This window comes from Uloborus diversus, chromosome 6 (genome assembly GCF_026930045.1).
Source record: "Uloborus diversus isolate 005 chromosome 6, Udiv.v.3.1, whole genome shotgun sequence".
In the NCBI taxonomy this organism is placed as follows: domain Eukaryota; kingdom Metazoa; phylum Arthropoda; class Arachnida; order Araneae; family Uloboridae; genus Uloborus; species Uloborus diversus.
The window spans coordinates 147,429,479-147,451,488 of NC_072736.1; the positions used below are offsets into that span (position 1 = coordinate 147,429,479).

The 22,010-nt window shown below is 36.5% G+C and overlaps 1 protein-coding gene across 1 annotated transcript in view; it reads left to right on the forward strand.

The window, feature by feature from the left end:
- The window catches only part of LOC129225022 (uncharacterized), a 73,187-nt gene that overhangs the window by 21,000 nt on the left and 30,177 nt on the right, over positions 1 to 22,010 (forward strand). Inside the window, exons 7-18 of the mRNA XM_054859569.1 lie at positions 2,941 to 3,095; positions 4,273 to 4,684; positions 6,274 to 6,457; positions 7,388 to 7,557; positions 9,768 to 9,879; positions 9,978 to 10,039; positions 10,609 to 10,716; positions 11,750 to 11,888; positions 13,766 to 13,948; positions 16,853 to 16,947; positions 18,999 to 19,172; positions 20,385 to 20,558. Coding sequence (XP_054715544.1) covers positions 2,941 to 3,095; positions 4,273 to 4,684; positions 6,274 to 6,457; positions 7,388 to 7,557; positions 9,768 to 9,879; positions 9,978 to 10,039; positions 10,609 to 10,716; positions 11,750 to 11,888; positions 13,766 to 13,948; positions 16,853 to 16,947; positions 18,999 to 19,172; positions 20,385 to 20,558 — 1,968 coding nt within the window. The remainder of the gene's footprint in view (positions 1 to 2,940; positions 3,096 to 4,272; positions 4,685 to 6,273; positions 6,458 to 7,387; positions 7,558 to 9,767; positions 9,880 to 9,977; positions 10,040 to 10,608; positions 10,717 to 11,749; positions 11,889 to 13,765; positions 13,949 to 16,852; positions 16,948 to 18,998; positions 19,173 to 20,384; positions 20,559 to 22,010) is intronic.

Genomic DNA, 22,010 nt, shown 5'->3' on the forward strand with positions numbered 1-22,010 from the left:
AGTTTTCGTCCCGTTATGGGCTTCAAAACCCCCTTAGGGGGGCAATAAAATACAATTTTCGTATAAATTCTCTAATATAGGGATGAAAAAATACTTGCACATATTTACATTATATGTCCATCGAAAGCTCTGATTTTTCTGCTGAAAATGGCGCCTATTCGAAATTTCTAAGTAGAATAAAAAACGAGTTATGAGCTTTTTAGTTCCATGTTCGAAGGCTTTCCTCAACTCAATACAGTATTTAGTGTATCATCTCAACTCCCTGTCGATAGCGGCAATTGTTGTATTGTTGACTATCTTTACTTTTCGTGACTGTTCAAGGCTTTTCTCAAGTCAAATCTTGAAGTAAGATTTTTGCACAAGATTGGCAAATAATACACGATTTGGCTGATCATTTTCCATTTAAACGGAACTTTAATGTAATTAATGGTTTTTAATATTATTTATGCTGATTGAACACTTACTCATTATCCAATCAATCAGCAGATCGCCAAATTTTTAGCAGATCGCCAAAATTTGTTCAGAAATATTACCGTAGCTGATGCATTTAGCAGTTTTTTTCAACGTCGCTGTTTTTGAAGCCGAAGACTACGTCATAATGTTTCTCAGCTTTCACCATGTAAACAAAATATCGCCAATCAAAGAATCTTTAAAAAAAACTTTTTTTACTGTGTTAAATAATCCAGCAACTAAATTAGGCAAATCCACAAACAGCACAAAAACTTTCATTAATTTTCCTTTTTGCACAATGTTAAACAATCCCCAAATTTTACTACTCATTTTGGAAAAATTTTGGATGAAACTCTTTAGCTCCATTTTATGGTGACCAAAAGTATCTCAGCACCTGGCGATAATATCTCAATGAAAATTAATATCATATCGTTTTACATAGTAAGGAAAGAAGGGGGGAGCATCATCGAAGGTATTCCAAAACGATTCAAGCAAATTCAGTAAAATCGCACCAAGAGCCCACAATGATTGAAATTTCCCAAAATAACTAAAGCAAGTATAAGGGGATTACGAGCGCGGCTATATTTTTTTTAAAACTTCGTACTTCAATAGTTATACAGAGAAGGTTTTAAACTCCATGTTAAAAAAAAAGTATCAAGAGATTAATCTTTTTAAACATGAGAAGATTAATTTCATGTTTTGGAAATTTGTATATGCTTAAATATAAGTGATTTCGTTTCTAAATCAGTACTATTTTGTTCTTTATACTTATTGCTATTTTAGTTTTATGGGTAAAGAAGAAACTCGATTTTTAATCACGTCAAAAAGATGTGTTTTAAATTCTTTCACTTAAAACAGAAAACAAAAGCAAGTAACGATTTTTTCTCATAATTATTACTGACCCAGGCAACGCCGGGTATTTTTGCTAGTCATAACTAAAATCATGGCCTTCGGCAAATTATTTAACTAGAGACAATGATAGCTTTTGTGGGTACGTTTGCAATCAGAAAGTAACAGCGGTAATGCGTTTATATTTTTAACTATAAAAAGTGGTAAAAAGCTAATTTTGACGTAAGCTTTTTATTAACACGCTTTTATTAGCTTCATTTGTATCTTTGTGAGTAACTCTCCTTTGGACTAAGAGCTAGTGGCTTATTACTGTTAGTACATTCCACCACTTTATGAGTGTTCGTAGCCGAGCGGTCTAAGGCGCGGGTCTTCGCTGACGTCCACCTGCAGGAATCATTGGGCGTGCGTTCTAATCCCGTCTACACCGAAGTTAAATTTATAGTCTTGGAACTCAATTTTCGTCCACTTTTTGTGATCGGATTCTTTCAAAATTTGGAGTGCAACCTCAGACCCGATGACAATGCAATATTCTATAATCAAATTAATTTATTAACGATAAGTTATTAGTTTATTCTAATTAACACGCTTTTATTAGCTTAACTTGTATGTTTGTGGGTATGTTTGTGGGTCCAACTTTCCTTTGGACAAATAGCCAGTGGCTTATTAGAATTACTTACAACGCACAAATAAGGGCTGCGAAGTGTAACATTGTTTCCACATGAATTTACCAGAAAACATTCAAAATGTTCGATGCAAATAACGCAATAGGGAGAATACTAAGATATATACCATTATAATAAAAAAAACTTAAAAAAACACGCTTTTGTAGCAAAATGAACTAAAAAAGTGAAAAATAAAATTATAATTTAAAAAACTAAAAAACCACGCTTTGGTAGCAAAATGAACTAAAAAATTAAAAATAATCTTTGGATTACAAGTATATAAAGTAATTGACCAAACACTTAATTTTACTGTAATAGAAAAAAAAGCGTGGGGGGCTTCTTATCAGTTGTCTTAAATTTCTTCCACTTGTGATCCATGCAAAAACGTAAACAGGCAGCCCCCACCCCTTTTTTTTTCTATTACAGTAAAATTCAGTGTTTGGTCAATTACTTTATATACTTGTCATACAAAGATTATTTTTAACCCTTTAGCTCATTTTGCTACTAAAGCGTGTTTTTTTTTAGTTTTTTAAACTATTATTTTTTTGATATAGATTTTACTGGGTGTGTCGCAATTTCTTCGATGGTTTTGAAGGCTTATTAAAAAAAATATATTACCAATACAGCAACAGCGTTGACTTTACTCAAATGCCACGGAGTAGCACCCCCAGAACTAGACCCCCCCCAAAAAAAACCTCCCAAATTACCGCCCAAAAGTTTCAGTGATACAGTCTTTACCACGAACCCCCTTCTTTCGTGAGCACACCTGGTAATGATTATACCACGTGATGGGTGGGAATATCAAATGAACGATATTAATTTTACACCTATTCATTCATTTATGTATACTTGTATACGTTTATATGCTTACATCTTTCTATGCATATTTATCGATTTGTAAAAAGTTAAAGAATCAGAAAGGCATAGCTAGATATGTATTCACTTTTTTTCTTACTTTTTTTCCCCCATTTCATTTCAGGTGATGTCCGTGTGAATGAGAACGTCGGTTTAATGGTGATGCATACGATTTTCGTGAGAGAACACAATCGAATTGCTCGCGAACTTTCAGTGATCAATCCACAGTGGACTGACGAGCAACTGTTTGAAGAGACAAGAAGGATAGTTGGGGCAGAAGTAATATTTCCTTTATACTCCATTTCTTTTTTTCCCTGAATTTTTTTTTTTTTTTTTTGGCTGGGCCTTCGAGCAAAGAGCTTTGTCTAGTATCATTCAAATTCAATATCCTTTAATTTTTCAGAAGATCCCTTTTACCAGGAAATCATAAACAGTGTAATAGTAAAATAAATAAATAATTTGCAATTGAAAGAGCACAACAAAACATGCTTCTGGACACATAAATGGTTTACTCTCGTGTCCCCTTATCGAATTCTGAGATTTAAAAAAAAAATCCTAAATTCAGCGAGTTTCGGTGAGAAATGGAAGACACCTCCCCCCCCCCCCATTTGCAGATGGATGTTTGGCAACGTGCAGACGGTGAAATCAAGGGGTTCCTTCAATTTTTCGCCAAGTAGTTAAAGTTGACACTTTTCTTAAATTTTTGTCAATTTTCGATACCCTAAGTCTCGTTAACAGGGCTAGTAGAGCAAGTAATTTTTGCGTCAAAAAATGTCTCAATATGCTAGTATTTTTTTCTGTTTTCGTGAAATTCTTATTAATATACATAGCTTTCACCATTTTCAATTTCTTATCAATACATTAATTCTTATTAGTATATATAATTATCATAAGACAATTCTGTTTCAATAGACGTATCAGTTGTTGCACAAGCACCCAACAAAAATTCTTTAAAGAATTAGGGTTTTTTCACGGCATCCGAGTCTGTACGTACATATTAAAGTCATGGAAACTTCGCGGTACCTCGCCTCACCCAGTGGCACCCCAGGGCGCTGCGGCAGCTCTTTGGGAGCCCCTGTGTTAGATCTTTGCTTCATTACCTAAAGTTTATGAAGAACATATGAGGCAGTGAGAAGCAAAGGGATGTAAGTGAACATTTCCAAGTTTTGAGTAAAACGCGTTTAAAGATAACGTCCTACGTAGGCTTTCACTGAAAAGTTTCTAAACCATGCTGTATAGCAACACTTACCAGAGCTACTAGTACTATCTCTTGCCCCAAGACAGAGGAGGGGTTCACCTACCATTTGTACTGCTTATCTCCAAATTTGCCACTTGCATCCCTTTGCTTCTCACTACCTCATATTTTAAATATTTTTTGGTTTAATAATGGACATATCTTGTGAGATACGTCTATTGTTGAACAAAACAAAACAAAATCATATTGTTTCATTTTCAGCTGCAACATGTCACCTACTCCGAGCTCTTACCCGCCTTGCTCGGGACGCAAGTCTTGACTCAGTTTGACCTTCAACCGGGCAGCGATTCCTCCATCTACGATGGCTACGACATCAACCTCAACCCGGGCACTTCCAACGCTTTCGCAACCGCAGTGGGAGCCTCCTTCTACTCCATGATGCCCTCTCACTTCTTCCTCTACTCCCAGGCTCCTGCGGGAAGGGACAGTCCCAAGCACCACACGGTGGGCTCCATGCAAATCAGCGAGACGCATTTCTTCCCGGAGCCACTCTACCAGAAAGACGCCCTGGATCAGTTCCTGCTCGGAATGATTAACCAGAGGGCGCAGTCTATGGACGAGTTCATCACCAGGGAGATGAATAACAATCTTTTTGATGAAAGGGACAGAGGTAGTGGAAACTTTCTACCTTATTTGTCATTTCTGTTCTTTGGAGCAAGAACAACCCAAGGCAGAAATATCAGTTTTGAGTAAAGTGGTCTTAAAGTTTGTTAATTTGTTCCGGCTATATACCGAACTTTTACTACTCCTTACGCCAGTGAAATTCTGAACACTTCAAGTCTGTCACTTTACTGTCTCATGCTGCGATGGACAGATTCATATCATCAAATGAAAGTGGCCAAAATGTGAGTTGTTGTTCTTGCTCCAATGTGCAGATTTATTAGAGCTAGTATGATATGAAGCAACCGAATTGCCGCATATCATACACAGACCAACTCTTCGTTCATCGTTCTGATGAAAATGTTGCTCTGAATTTTGCGATCTGCCAGGAAAAACTGCTGCAAGATTATAATTTCGTGAAGGGAAGGAGGGGCATCTCTAAACCCGCACTCAGATTTGAGCCTTTCTTATTTGCTCAGGTGCATAAGACATGCGCGGTAGGTAATTTTCGAAATTGCGACAGAAGGCTAAGCTTGCTCATGCTCGTGTTTGCACGTCACTTTTTTTATGAGGACCCAAAAGAACTTGGCATCAGTCATTTTTTATTTCAAATCTTCATTCACAAAGCTTTGAATAGTCAAGGATAGATCTTTACGGTTTTTTATACTAGCCACGAACATTACATAATACTCCAGGGTCCTCCGTACCACACAACATTATACGTGGTTTAACCGGTTGGATAAGGTATTGAAGGTAGTACAGTAGAGTCCTGAAAACCCGATCTAATGTGGACCAAAAAGTAGCATAGTTTGTGAAACTGCTAGGTTGTCTGGAATGTGTGCGCAACAGGGTTTTCTCGCGGGGTGTTTTCGCCCTACTAGAATTTGGCCGAGTGTTCTGGATCTGACAGAATTTTCGAATGCTGATTTTTCAAGACTAGTGTACGACCTTATAGAATCAAATGCTGGCATAGCTAGTTTGATTCCCTAGCCTTCTATGTACAATGACATATTTCATAAAAATGAACATTTTTGTCAAAAGAGTTTGACTGCGGCTTATATCCATGATCTGGCATAAAAATAGCGGAATTTAAAACTAGCTACTTACTCAAATGTATCAAAAAATGTTTCCATTTGAATATTTTCATTAACAAAGAAATGCAGGTAACAGATATCTGGCTACATTTAGTACGATACCTCACATATTTTCAACAACGAACACCGTTCAATTTCAACAGAAATGTCAACACTCAATTTTCACTAACTAATTATAATTTAGTTAAGTTAGTTGTTAATAATAACAAAAAATAAAAACTTTTGACAAAAACAAAGGAGCCCTTTTCAGATTAGAATAAGGGGAAAGGGAGGAAATTAAACCACCATTTATGCACTTGTAAATTTTGCTGAGAAGTAAAAAATAAATTATTTCTTCTAATAACATCAAAGTTATTCTTATTAAGTGGAAAATTCAAATCACTCAATTTCTGATTCTTACTTTTTGCTAATGCATTTATATTTCGCAATCCCTCCCCCCCCCCCTCCCCTGAAAAAAACCTTTAAATTGTTCTTTAGAAATATTGCACTTTTTGTCTGTCTTTTTCAGAGTCAAGCGACAGCGGCTACATGGATTTAGCAGCTTGGATCATCCAGCAAGGCCGTGATCACGGTATTCCAGGATATCTCGAGTGGCGAAGGGTGTGCAGACTCTCCCCACCAGTCCACAACTTCACGCACCTTCGTCAGATCATGACAGCCGGTGCGGCAGAAAAGATCGCACAAGTTTACAAGTAGGTTCTTTTTAGTACACAAGTGTTATTCCTCGACTGCTGCTCTTCCTCTCTAATTTTCTGAAAGTGAGAGTAATTTCAATGTTCGCCTTTGATACGTTGAGGGACCGCTCTCAGAGTGTTTACTTCTTCTTAGGAAATTCACTCAAAGCGGAAAGTGTTATTAGTGTTGAGTAGAGTTGGGAAACAGAAGTACCATTGCAAAGGTGTAATTCAACTCAGAGCCAGTAACACGTCCCATTTAACTGAAATCTTTAAGAAGAAATGAAGTCTCAAGGTCAGCCTAACACAGTTGAATGATTGATCAACTTCATCTTGGGTCGACTATCGCAGTAGCAGATAAAAAAGTTTCTATAAGATAAATTTACTGTTAGTGGTACCCGCAGGGCTTTGCCCGTAGTAGAAAATTAAAAGGTCATTTGGTTTGCCTGCATATTTACAAATAATGGATGATGAATTTCTCGCCAATTTGCTATGTTTATTTGTTCGCCCGGTTATGATAATTTGCTCGTCCACGTTATGATAATTTGTTGCTCGGTAAAATGTTCTTAAAATTGGAATAGAAAAAGAACAAAATTGAATTTTTGGAAAATCGCTTCGAGTTGCTTACCCCTATGCTACGAATTAATTTTGTGCCAGATTTCATGAAAGTCGGCCGAACGGTCTAGGCGCTATGCGCGTAACAGACACCTAGAGAGACAGAGACACAGACTTTCAGTTTTATTATTAGTAAAGATGTTCGATCCCCATCAATCCCGGCAAAATCTGATTTTACCAAACACATTTGCTAATCCCAGTGAGATGAAAGTGTCAAAAAAGTTGTCTGACTGAAATGTTTGCCGAATTTTTTTTTCATGTGATTGACTTGTTTTACTTGAAACAAGAAGACCGTGCAACAAGTAAAATTTACAGCAACACTAACTTTTTCAGTGACGTTCAGGACATCGATTTATTTACTGGTGGACTTTCAGAAAAGCCGCTCGTTGGAGGCGTTGTTGGACCAACTTTCGCTTGCATCTTGAGCAGACAGTTCCAGCATTTGAAGCGGGGAGACAGATTTTGGTACGAAAATGACATTCCTCCTAATTCGTTTTCCAGAGGTAAGCAATTTTTTCATATCGTAAAATGAAAAACATCATTAATATGACGAAATAACTTATCATTTTACAATACTGGAGGTCCTAACCTATAACAATATAGACTGCACCGGTGGCGCAGCGAAAGGGGGGGGGGGGGTGATAAAAAACCTCTTCCGGAATGTATTTTTTGATAGAACCCCTCCTCCCCCTACAGAAAGTATTTTTGATCAAAAAACCCTATACAGAAGGGATTTTTGATCAAAAAAAAAAAAAAAAAAACCCTTCCAGAAGTTATTTTCGATCAAAAAACCTCCTTCCAGAAGATATTTCTGGCTGCGCTAACCGCGGATTCCATTATAGGCTGTCAGGATGAAAGAGAAGATTGTGGATAAGAAGTGGGAGATTTTCTGCATTAGGAGCCTTCTTCACCATCTCGGTAAAATTAAATTGCTGCGGTTTAACTAAATCTGAAAGAAACACCATATTGTTGAAAAATCATTTTGCTAAAAGTTATATTGTTCAGCTCGCAACAGGACCACATGTTTGTGCTCAAATAACTCTAATACACAGTGTAGTTCATTTTTAGTCTGAGGTCGCAACTTGCAATTCATCCCCTCGATTTTGGCCCCCCAGCCATTTTGCCGAAGGGTTGGAATGAAACAAAATTCTATTCTTGCAAATTTTATGAAAATCTGGGCTAAGAATGACTAATGAGTATTATCCAATGTTAAAGATAGAGATGCACTAGTAACTCCGGTATCGCATGTGTCAAAATATCTTCTTCTCAAAAACTTGTTTTACTTTAAATGTTTACTTTCATTTTTTCTATAGTCGTTTCGAAAATGGAACGGCAGGAAATAAAATTTATATTATGATTTGTGTGTGTGCGAAAATATCACGATTAAAAAAAATAAAAGTGATAACTCTATTTAGAATTGAAGATAGAGGAGCAAAGATGAAAGGAACGCCGTCTCGGTATCTCTTTTAAGTGAAAATATTCCCCTTTCACGCAATATTTGTTTAACTTAGTTGCTGCAACTCTTAAATATTATGATAATCTTTCGCTTTTACATCTTCATTCTCTTCCCCGACAATACAAATCAAGCATAAAGCTGGAGTAATTTATTTGTGTACATATCGAAATATAAATGTGCATCTTTCATAGCACTGTCATGCAGTATCTTCTTCCTGGTAGTGAAAGTGAACCAAATTCTTGCACTTTCCACTCCAGGGTAAAGGAGCTTTCCACTGCCCCAGTACCCACTATTTGTGGTTTAACCAGTTGGATGGGACCCTGAGGACAGCTCTGATTTTTTGATCCAGAGCAAAAACGTAGCGATCCCTGGTCTAGCACTTCCATCATTTCACTTGGAGGACTTTGTGACCACGAGCATATTTAACGTCCCCCAGTCACCATTAATAAATACAGTGGATCTTCAACCAGCTAGGATCGACCCCAGGACTTTCCGGTCACAAGTCCGATGTCTTACCGATCAGGCCACCAGAGCCTACCAAATGCTTACAGTCTGATTATAATATGGCCTCGTCAGTAAAGTATTGGACTCGTAACTGGAGGGTCACAAGTTCGACGCCAGCAAGCCGAAAATTCTGCGTGTATACTAATGGTGACTGCTGTACGACAAACATGTTGTGATCACAAAGTCATCTAAGTTTCCAGCTCAAATTAATACTTGTAGAGATGCTATTTTCAGGGAACCAACCGTCTAAACCAAGTATAGTGATGGGTATAGGGTACACTGGAGTGTAATGTAGTGTAGTCTGATTATAATAGAAAATCAGATAAAACTATTTACAGCACAAAATCAAGCATTTTGGTACAGAAAAATTAACGAATGCACACCTGTTTCAAGAACTAATACTAAAACAAAGAATCTAAAGTTTATGATAGAATGAAGAGAGTTAAAACTGAATGATCTTTGTTTCAACTTTAGGAATCTGAGCTAGGCAGAAAATAATAATCTAAGAGAAGATATATTTTTTTTTTACTAAGAAATATATTATTTAACAAGAAAAGTCTGAGGAATGTTACGGCATTGCTTCTTACTATATGATTTCTCGAAAGACTTTGTACTAAGTATTCTAATATTTTTGATATAACGACATAAACAATTCCCTTAGCAGTATAGATCCTAAAAAGGTACAACTTATTTAATGATTACCTCCTAATATAAGCTCTCAATAGAAAATGAATGTCCCTTTATATTTTTCAGAACAACTGAAGGAGATCAGAAAAACAACTTTGGCTCGAATCATTTGTGACAATGCTGGAGCATCAGTGCGCATGCTCCAGCCTTCCCCAGTGCTCATGGCCGATGAATTTCTGTAAGGATTTACCTATTTTACATTGCAGAACATGTACATTTCCTTTCTTGTTGCTGTCACTTATTGCTTTATAAATAACAATTTTCTTCTCTTCATAGAAATGCGTTTCAAGGATGTAATATGTCCGCTCCAGGTATGGATCTGAGGAAATGGAAAACAGGTAAAACATTCTTACATATTCTTTTTGTTAAGTAGAAAGCTGGAAGCCTGATAGATCATATGAGGCAGTGAGAAGCAAAGAGGGGTGTGTAAGTGCCAAAATTAAAAATTTGGAGATAATCTGTACAAATGGTAGGGAAACCTCTCCCCTGCGTTGGTGCAAGAGGTGGTACTAGTAGCCCTGGTAGTTTCTGCTATACAGCATGATTTAGAAAGAAAAGAAAAAAAAAATCATTGAAAGCCCTACCAAGGGTCTGAACTCCAAATGCGTTTTTCTCGAAGCTTAAAAAAGTTTACTTGCACCCTTTTGCTTCTCAGTGCCTCATATGCTAAACGCTTATACAGTACAAATCTTTGTTAGTTAATTCAAGAGCCACTTGGCCTTAGTTAATTCTATATAGGTCTATCAACTAAATTTCAAACTTTCTCTTTTCTTCACGTAAGCTTGCGCAAGACGAATCTAGCAGGTAACTAAGTGGTTTTCGAGCAAAAATATTTTCTATTACAAAATTCTACTAAGTACAAAGATTTGAATTAAGGTCCCTGGGATTTTTTTTTTCTTTTGCGTAGCTTCTCCTGTCTTTGAAATACCTAAGGAGACTTTACTCACATCTCTAAGAGAAGCCATGAGACAAGCGAAAAAGAGAATAGAAGCGGAAGAAGAAATATTCAGCAACAGTAAGTTTATTCTCTTGACAATCATTTATTTTTGTGCAAACTTTACATATTGCATATCTGTACACATGTCATGTTTCCTGCTTGAAAAATGAGACTGCTCTCTGGTTAATAACGCAGGACTTTCTCTCCTCTTCCAAATCTGTTTAAATCTGCGACATTGTTAGCAAAAAACTTAAAACACTGTGTTGATATGAATTTGATTAACCAAGAAGAATTAAAATGAGATTGTCAACAAATATCACCAACTTTATAAAATCGTTTAAGTTACTGAATCTTTGAAAGAGCTTCAACATAAATCAATAGTATTTCAAAAAATCGAAGAAAATGCATTAAAATATAAAATTGTCTCGTGAAGATTTTTTTTTACAGTGCATTGATAAAATTTAAATTAAATAAATTTCAAGAGAAGTACGGGAACTACAATGGGGTGGTTTCCTTGAGTCAAAAGTACTACTTTTCATCATTGAAATGAATAGTAGAATGAGCAAAAAAAAAAAAAAAAAAAAAAAAAAAACATGGACCATGAAAATATTTTCATTTTCCCAACAGAGTTTTTTAATTAATTTTTTGAAAATGTCCGATTTTTCAAACAAGGCGTGGTCTTGATGACGTCACAAATGATGCACTTTGCCGCATCTTTTTACTCGTTTCCACGTTATGATAACCAAGAAGCGAATTAAATATTGCGCTCTACACTTGCTATCAACCATATCGTTGCCAATGCACGTGAGTAAAGATGCAAATTAAATATTTTGCACTGTGAATGGCAACACTGAATGGCATTTCATCATTTGTGATGTCATCGACAGAAACGTAAACAATGAAAACGCACCGATTAAAGTAATTTTTAAAAAATATGAAACTTAGTCAAATTATTTAAAAAATGGTCAGATCCTATGTTTTTAAGCATGCTCTTACAGAAAAAGATACTTTTAAAATTTTGGAAACGACTCCATTGAGGTGCTCAAAGTCTGAAACTCGATTTTCCACTGTTTTGAACTTATTCATTGGTAACGTTCCTATTGTTTTTCAGATATTGGGGTCGCCGACTACCGTAGCGCCCAAGCAGTGCATCACGTGTTCCTGCGCCCAAAGAGACAAGCCACATTCATCACCAATAAATCTTTGGTGCTGGAGTTGGCATCACAGCAGTTCATGCACGATACTCACATGTAAGTAGATGTTCTTACCAAGGCCCGACAAAGTAAAAGTGAGGCCCAAGGCCCACAAAAATTTGGAGACCTTCCCCTTCTCTATTATATACCACTTTAAGTCAATGCAAAATAATGTTGAAATTGTCGCAGTGCTGGTGCTAGCCCAGATAAAGCCCAGTGCAGTTGCATTGTTTGCACACACCTAGCATTGCTACTGCTTTTTTATATCCCTTTCACAACTTAATACTTTTATAGCACAACTAATGGTACCCGCATGGCTTTGCCCGTAGTAGAAAATCAAAAGGTCATTTGGTTCGCATGTATATTTACAAATAATGGATGATGAATTTCTCACCAATTGGCTATGTTCATTTGCTCGCCCATTTTACGGTTCCACGTTATGATAATTTCGTAATTTACTCTTTCACGTTGTGATAATTTGCCCGGTGAAATGTTCTTAAAATTAGAATATAAAAAGAACAGAATCGAATTATTGAAACATCGCTTCGAGGTGCACACCCCCATGCTACAAACTAACTTTGTACTAAATTTCATGAAAATCGAACGGACGGTTTAGGCGCTGTTCGCGTCACACACATCCAGACATCCAGACTTTGAGCTTTATTATTAGTAAAGATTAAATAGGGAAGAGCATATTACCCTCCCACTCTCGGAGAAATAGATTCAAAACAAAAATAGGCCATTTATCAAACAATTCCTTTTTCAAAGTCTTTTTAGCATCATTAGTCAATTTACTCGTACTTATGGGGAAAAAAAACTGGTAATTATACCTAACTTTACATGAAACTCTCAAAAAAATAAAGCTTTCTTGCTGATATAAAACCAACTAATCAAGAGAAATACGAATACAGCTTCAACGGAGTTCTTTGTAATTAATCTTTTGTTATTTTCTTGAAAATGTATCACTCTTTAATGCTATGTATACGTTATACTGCCGTGTGCAGATAAAGGGCAGTAAATGCCAATTTTCCATTTTTCATTTTTTTGCATTTTTGGCATCTATTTTATGTTGGCTTTATTGTACAAGTTTGCTTGTTTGGTTTCCACTAAAAAAAAAAAAAAAAAAAAGGCGCGAAAAAAAAAAAAAAAAAACGTCCAATTCCGAGATTTCCCTATGGTTAATATTGAATCCGACAGACATTTTTTCAAATAACTCGTAAACTCATTTCTGCAGATACTGCCGTTTACCTGCACACGACAATGTACGTGAAACATGTAAGAATTTACAAATATGCGCATCGGGAAGTGTCCCTATTTTTAATTATTTTTTCAATAGTGAATAATTATTTTATATCCTGCTGAATTCCATAAACATTGTGTTTTTTTCAAGTGGTATTATCAATTCCGCACTCAAAAATCTTCCTTCTGCTGATATAGAACACTATTATTTAGTTACATGAAATACACCGCCAGCTCAGTCATTTCCAGCCGAAGACTGCAGTTTCGTGCTTATTAGCACTCCTCAGCCCGGCACAGGAAAGTGACTGAGCATGGAGATGGAAAAACCTATTAAGGAAGCCAAGAATGCCAAACAAATTGGTAGCTAATATAGAATTAGCAGACCAGACGAGTGACCGAAGCAATGGTTCGGTTCAACTCGAGGATTGAAGGCAAGGCATGGTATATTTAGTAAATTACCGCCTACGTTAGCCCTGGCTAATGGGCGGTAATTTACTAAATATACTATTATTTAATGTCGCTCTTCGAGGAGACACTAATTTTCTCAAAACAAAAATACAGATAAATTTTTTAACATTTTTTCTGTGTTTTTCCATGTGTTTAGAGCTAATACACACCAAATTTTTTTAAATTCCTCGTTCAGAGTTGGTCTTGGATCCGGCTTGGCCCTGAGTCTTCTAATAATATTCTTTCAGACGAGATCGGGAGAAGAGTGCCGACGAGCAGGAAGTGTCAGCCATGATGCTCGCACTCTCAGCTCAAGACGTAGAGGATTACCTCCAGCAGGAGATGCGAGTCCTCGAGGAGGGCATCGACGGAAGATGCAGGTTGGAGGAAGAAAGAGCTTCACTGCCCTGTGACCACACCACGCCTTTCAGGTAAGAGATTGTGTTTGTTCAATGGTTTTTAGCACCTTAATCTACTGCAAATAATAGATTAAACATAAAATAAAGAATTTTTTATGGTATTCTTTTTAAAATATTAACCGCAAAATGATTGATATATTCTATTTATTGAATAACCAAGTAATTTTCATTACGTTTCGGAAAGAAATCTTGCTATTTCTAGCTTAGGAATGACGATAAGAAAACAAAATTGAGTAAAATAAATGCAGCACTAATAGAAAATTTGAAACTGGACGTTCATAAAGGGTTCTAGTAACGATATAGCTCGTTCTTAGGCAGTGGCGTATATATGTTTTCCAGTTCCCCTCCTCCCCCATTTTTCAATTTTCATTTTTCCTGGGGGGGGGGGAGGGGAGCAACAGTGCCTTGACCTTCTCATTTTTTTCGAGGTGGGGCAAGGACTTCATTCCGTCACCCAGTGTTGCAACCAAAAAAAAAAAAAAAAAAAAGGAGGGCACTCTTAAACTCTCGCTTCTAACGAGGGAGGAAAATGGGTTCCGGGGGTTTTCCCTCGGAAATTTTTTGAAATTGAGGAACAGTTTTAGACGGTCTCTGGTGATGCTACGAGGAGGAAAAATTCGGGAGTCTTTCTGCGAAAATGTTTAGAATTTGAAATTTTAAAAACGCCATTATAGGCTATTTGTTGACGTTAGGGTAATGAAAGGAACGGGACTTCTTTAAATTGCCCGCCCGATTGATTTGAAAAAATAAAAGAGCGAAATTCATCACCCCTCAGCTCAATTTTTTCGAAATTTAAGTTCTATAAACGCAGTTTCAGACTAACTTCGATAATGTTATGGGCAGGGCGGTTCTGGGGTTCTCCACAAAAACTAGTTTGAAATTGAAGTCCTAAAAAACGAAGTTTTAAAGAGATTTTCTGTGATATTAGAGGGAGAGGGAGGGATTTAAATACTCTCCACTTTTCGAAATTGTAGGTTTTTTCATTTTCAGATTTCATACGGGAGCAGTCGGAGACTCGTCCGAAATATTTTCGTAATTGAAATCTTAAAAACGTGATTGTGGACCATATTTCGAAACGTTAGCCTGATTACCCGAAAAATAGTCAGCAACTTTTGATTTTTTTTTTAATTTTAAAACTTAAAAGCAATTCAGATTTTCCCCCAACATTAGGCAAATTTTGGAAAGGAAGAGAGAATCCTCTCCTGAAAGGTAAAACTCAGTTTCAGGTTATCTTTGGAGAGATTTATAAGTTAGGAACGGTTAGAGATCTTCCTCCGAAAATTTTCAAAATTGAAATCCTCTAAACTGCTACCTATTGTTACTGACTAGGTTTGGTTTTAAAGATTAATTTCGTGCTAGTTAAATTATTGTTTAGCTCAGGATTCGATGGCTTTTCAGAAGGTTAGGTACTAGTTTATAGGAGGCACTGACTTCAAAAGGTGATTGAAAATTAAGAGATCGTATATAGTTAGTTAAGTATTAAAAAAATTTGTGCTATAGTATTTAAAATCAGTGCATTTTATAATTTGGTGTTTAGTTTAGTTGATTTTTGTTCTGGAATTGTAGAATAAATTTGATTTATAGGTTTGGGTAGGAAATCGTATGTAAATGTGACCAGTTATTTTTTTGCTTAAGTTCCTGGGTGTTTTTTTTAAAGCGGTTGTTTTTTTTTTAAATTAAAAAATAATTGATCGTTACGTTAGTGAAAGGATATTGGTTCGGGTACCTTCCTGAAGAAATGTTTTGAAATTGATGGTCGAAAAGTGCCTAAACAAATGCGTTTTTAGAACATCAATTTCCATTATTACTCCAATCGAACAGCTAAAACTTATTTTAAATTTCTTGCGGGGGAAGAGAGTTAAGAAGAGAAACATTTGAAAACCCTTCTTTTCAGGCTTTGATGCTAAGCAACAACCTGCATCTGTTCAATATTTTTAATTTAAAGATTTCTTTTTGAAAGAATCGAGATTTTTCTCCCAACATTATTTGCTTTTATTTTTGTTAAAATAACTACGCATTCCCAAGACGCGTTCTTGTCTTGAATAAGGGGTACGGAACCCCTGACACCTTCTGAACTCCACACCATTGCCTAGTGCCTTCTAACGCAGGGTTCCTAAACTTTATCGTTGCACCTTTTGAAAAAGTAGAATTTTCTCACGGCATCTAGTCTAGTTTTATGTACATATTATTACCATGGGCACTTCGCGGCACCCCTCATCTCTTCCTGCGGCACCCAGTTCGGAAATCATTGATCTAACGTATTATAAGTATTATTATCACTATCATTATTTTATTTATTTATTTATTTATTTATTATTATTATTATTATTATTATTATTTTGTAGCCGAAAGTTTGTAAATTATCAGTGAGCAAACTAAAAGCAAATAACAACTACCTTTTGTTAAATTTTTTTTCCAGATTTTGGGTGGGGGCCCGGGCCCCCTCAGCCCCTCCCTTATATACGCCCTAGTTCTTAGGTAACATTGTCAACTTTACTTAGGAAGAAATTGTATCGTTACTAGAAACCTATATGAAAGTCTAGTTTCGTAGATATTTTCTAGTAGTAGTTTTTTTTTAGGGTACCAATGTGACACGTTTTCTTATAGCCGGGCCAAAACCGATTATCACGGGCATGGCCCGTATTACGTCAGTCTCGTTGAATGCAAATATTATGGCATGGCAGAATACAAGACCACATGACTCACCTCCGTAGTTGTAGTTAAAGGAGTTACGCCAGTTGTATCACGGAGGTAAAACTTCTGATGATAAAAATCGGAGTACAGTTCTGTAACACAAAAATTACCTTACTGTCTTCAGAAATAGTCATCTCTCGTAACAGTGCACCGCTGAGATTCGCTGTACATGTCCTGGAAACTTTGCACGAAGTAAAATAAGAAATATGATTTATTTTACAGGTCAGCTTCTGGATGGTGCAACAACATTCAAAATCCGCATTGGGGGAAATCTTTGGTCATTCTGCAAAGAATTCTACCTCCCAGATACCATGACGGTTAGTACTTTCGACTGATATCTTGGTTGTAAACAGGAGTTCATTTATTCACAACTAGTGTGGTACCCGCACGGCTTTGCCGGTAGTAGAAAGTTAAAAGGTCATTTGGTTCGCTTGATATTCACAAATAATAGATCATGAATTTCTCGCCAATTTACAATGTTCATTTGTTCGCCAATGTTACGGTTCCACGTTATGATAATTTGGTAATTCAAACTTCCACGTTATGATAATTTGCTCGGTAAAATGTTCTTAAAAGTGAAAGAGGAAAAAAAATCGCTTCGAGGTGCTGCACAACCCCTGCTACAAACTAATTTTGTGCCAAATGTCATGAAAATCGGCCAAACGGTCTAGGCGCTATGAACGTCACAGAGATCCTCACAGACAGAGATCCAAACATTCAGACAGAGAGACTTTCAGCTTTATTATTAGTAAGAAGTACCCTTTAGATTCTAGAACTTTTCAAAAATAGTTTCGGTTATATGCTCAATATTTTAAAAACTGATAGTAACAAATGAAAAAATTGCAGTGTTTTTATAATGAAACCTATTTTAAAAGGATTTTTTGAAAAATGATTCCTAAAGTTAATTTATACACTCGCACTTTCCAGCCTTTCTAAAGCCTTATGTTCTCATTATTAAATAAAGAGGATTATCTCATTAACTAAAACAAGTAGCTATCAAACCACACAGTTTTGTATTTTTTAATGCATATTAAAAAAATCCAGAAGAAAACGTTAATTAACAATATTTCAGAATTAGTAAATCGAGTAACTTCAACAATTACCTAATCTCCAGTAAGTTCATGCTCGTCCTTGGACGATCTCATTTACGCTTGTGTTGAAATGTGAGAAATTATTAGATTGACGCAACGGCAATGAACGTTATCGCACGGAAATTCATTTTAATCACCCCTATTTTCAAAATGAGATAGGCTAAGTCTCAGCGAATTGGAAGTAAACTTATCAAATCTGACTATGTAAAATGGTTTGGAAGCACAAGGAAAGCTCAGAAAGGCTATGTTGCTTAGTCTTCACCACACCAATAATTTAGTATCAAACATCACCACAACTGTGGTAACATAGTTTTTCCCATTTACCCCAGCTAATACTAAATTTACCCCAGCTGATCCTAATTTAAAAATATAGCGTAAGAGATTTTAAGAAGGACACTTACCTAATCTGAAATGATTAAATGAAATACGACGTAAAATAAATAAAATATAAGGTAAAAGTCCTTACAGTTATGAGAGTTTCCCGCGAATTGATGCAAAAAAAAGTTATACTGAGATTAATGATAGAAATCTCGACAACGATTTAACTAGGGGACTTCTATAAGAACTCGCTAACTATCACCAATGTATCCAGAAATTTTGCACCTCATTTTTGAGGCCAAATCTGTCAAGATGTCGCAAATGGAAGCTAATTTAAAACGTCACTTTCGCATCATTGCTTTCGTCTTATTCTAATATTTTATTAAAGAAGTATGACTTCAATAGCTCAATTTTTCAAATGTATTATCCTATATATGATTGAAATGGCCATTTATTGCAATGTGTACCAAGTTTCGTAAAATCTGAATATGTATTTGAAAACATTATGAAGTTTTTCAGTAAATTTAACGATTTTTCGTTAGGGGCTGCCCATAAATGCTGTCATACTTTTTTCAACACACTTGTCCCCCTCCTTACTTCTTCACAAGGTATCACACTTCACCTAACTCCCCTCTTCCCCCTTGTCCCCCCTGTCACATGTTACGCTATATAACATGAACATATTGTTTTAAAATGTTTTTATCTCGACCAATATGTCACTTCACTCCCCCCCCCCCTAGTGATAAACTGCCCCAATTTCACTCAACCCCCTTCCTCCTCCAAAGCGTGACATCATTTGTAGACAACTCCTATTGTAAAAAATTTGGCCATGAAAATTCCGGTGCAAATACTTAATTTTGTTTTATTAAAGCATTGTCTTTGGCAAAATTTGTGAATAGACAATCATTTAAGCTTCTTACATTTCAATCACGCAATTACTTAAAAATTTCTTTTTCTAGGTGTGAGTGGCCCTCGCAGTGTGGGCGTTTCAGGCCGCCCCCTGCCCTCTGCAAGACTAGTTTCAGCCACGGTGCATTACGATACAGAAGCCCCCCACGCCAGGTACAGTTTGGCTCTCATGCAGTGGGGGCAGTTCTTAGATCATGATTTGACTCTCACACCGATGCATGAAGGTAAGAAATGATTTCTGTGCTACGGTAGAACACCTGAAACGATCAAAGTCCCTTATTATTTTAGACACTTTATGGTTATAAAATTCGTAAACGTTTCTTAAAACTTAAGCCTAATTCTTTGACCAGTGGTGTCCAACGTTTTTTATAAGACGGCCACACTTCATATTAAAATGATTCTCACGGGCCAGAACACTCAAGGCCAGAAACTTCAAATTATTTTAAAAAATTCAAAATAACATTTTGAATGCCCCCCCTGTACCCACAAATGAATTTGATGAATTTGATGATTTGGGTTTTGAATGCCCCAAACTGTACCCACGCCAGGTACAGTTTGGCTCTCATGCAGTGGGGGCAGTTCTTAGATCATGATTTGACTCTCACACCGATGCATGAAGGTAAGAAATGATTTCTGTGCTACGGTAGAACACCTGAAACGATCAAAGTCCCTTATTATTTTAGACACTTTATGGTTATAAAATTCGTAAACTTTCTTAAAACTTAAGCCTGATTCTTTGACCAGTGGTGTCCAACGTTTTTTATACGACGGCCGCACTTCATATTAAAATGATTCTCACGGGCCAGAACACTCAAGGCCAGAAACTTCAAATTATTTTAAAAAATTCAAAATAACATTGGAAAACATGGAAGAAAAAAGAACCTTACAAACCAAGAGTTGTTGTTATCGCTATTTGATGCTTCCTTTATTAATTGCATCTATTTTCCAGAAAACGATTTCTGAATATTTCTCCAAAATTGTGACATAGTGACTAATCGTGGTTTTCGATTCATAATATTGAACAATTCAACGAACTACAAGGGTCAGCCTCTCCGGCCGCATGGGGCTCTCGGGTCGCAGGTTGGGCTTAGACGAGCATGACTAAATGTAAAAACGCAGTCGAAATTAATAGAATATTTAGCAGAGACAAATTGAACAATATATTTGTGCTAAAAATAATAGGCAAAAAAAAAAAAAAAAAACGTTAACGGAACACAGAAAGTACAAATTATTGCAGTGAGGTGTTTTCTACATTGGAAAAAGGAAAGCATTTTTCAAAACAGAAGACGCTTTTGTTAAATAATAGAGCATCCGACAAAAATGACAGAAAACCTAAAAAGAGGTACTTACTCACAATCGAAGTTTTTGATTACTTTCTGTCAGCATGAATAGACTTTTTACGCAGGAAATAAAAATTTAACTTTTCATTATTTCAGCTCATGGACGACGACCACTAGACTGCAAATCTTGTGACTCCGCGATTTCCGTGCATCCGGAGTGTCTCCCTATTCCCATTCCTCCAGGAGATCCATTCTTCCCAGCAGTTTTCCAGAATGCTTCCAAGAATTGTATCTCTTTCGCAAGATCGTTAGCTGGACAGCTTACACTAGGTGAGAGAAAACTATTCATATTTCGACTCTATGTGGAAGAAACTGAAGTGGAATTACTTCTTTTTTACGTTATTAGAATTCTCAAACTAACGGCAGAGGATGAGTTGCTGCTAGTACTTAAAATATACTCACTGCCAAAACTTAAGCACGGAAAGAAAATTTCCAGAAGCCAATCCGAACTGGCAGCATAAAGATTCGGGAAACGAGCTGATGTGTGCATCACATGACTTCCTTTTACTCCAATTTAATGTCATTTTCCCATTACTGGCAATTATAATGTGATTCAATTGTTTACTCTCTAAATATCACCAACAGTGGCCGAAGTGAAACCAAAGTTAAAATTAAAAAAAAAATCGTCACCAAATTTGTCGCCAACTTGGCGACCAAAAGACTGGCGATATATCGCCAAATGTCCGACAAATTATAAAATTACTTGAGTTTACATCGAAATTAACAACAATTTCCCCCCAAAAAGGGGCAAATGACCCCTTTAGGAACTTCTGAATGCAACCAAAAGGGAAGGTGCACAACTAGGCCCCACTAGGAGTCTACATACCAAATTTCAACTTTCTAGGACATACCGTTTTTGAGTTATGCGAGATACATACACACATACGCACATGCATACGTACATACGGACGTCACGAGAAAATTCGTTGTAATTAACTCGGGGGTCATCAAAATGGATATTTCGGGTGTCTGTAGGTTCCTAGGCATATATTCACGTGTGATCGGGTCGAAAAAAAAACTCAACATTCATTCGGGGGTGAGAAAAATGGAAATTAAGGCCGATTTTTGAGTGAAAATTTTTTCGCGAATACAATGCTTCCTTTTTTGTAAAAGGAAGTAAAAAGGATGTTTCTCAAACTCTTACTTTAAGAGCAATAGAAAAAGGGGGACCCGCGGTCCCCATATTTTTTGCAGGCCGTATTTTTGCCAAATCATGCTGCGGGCCGTCTTGAATGTCTGTGCTCCCTGTGGCGGTCATGCCTCCCCCTTCCCAAAAAAAAGCGGAAAAAAGTATTGCGAAGTGAACCCAAAGCTGTAAACTCGCCGGTGATGGCTAGAATTTTTTGCTGAGATAATGTGAACGATGTGTTTTCGACGCTGAATTCACTTTGTTTTAGTTAGTCGTCTTAGTCCTACACATTGCGACACATTTGCCTGTAAGCTTTAAATAATATTGTGCATTGTCCCTGGTACATTGCATGTTTGGAGATTCAAAAAAGAATGACCCACGAGGTGTTTAACTAAAGTTAACTGTTTTTAAATAACAAGTTCTTTCAGCGAACAGCTGAGGCTAAATGGCATTTCTATGAAAAAAAAAAAAAAGTTCCGAACTTCCAAAACATCCATACTGTTACAACACATACTGTGAGACAATCATTTCTGGCATAAAATGAAACCTTATCTTTACTAATAATAAAGCAGTAAGTCTCTCTGTCCGGAGGA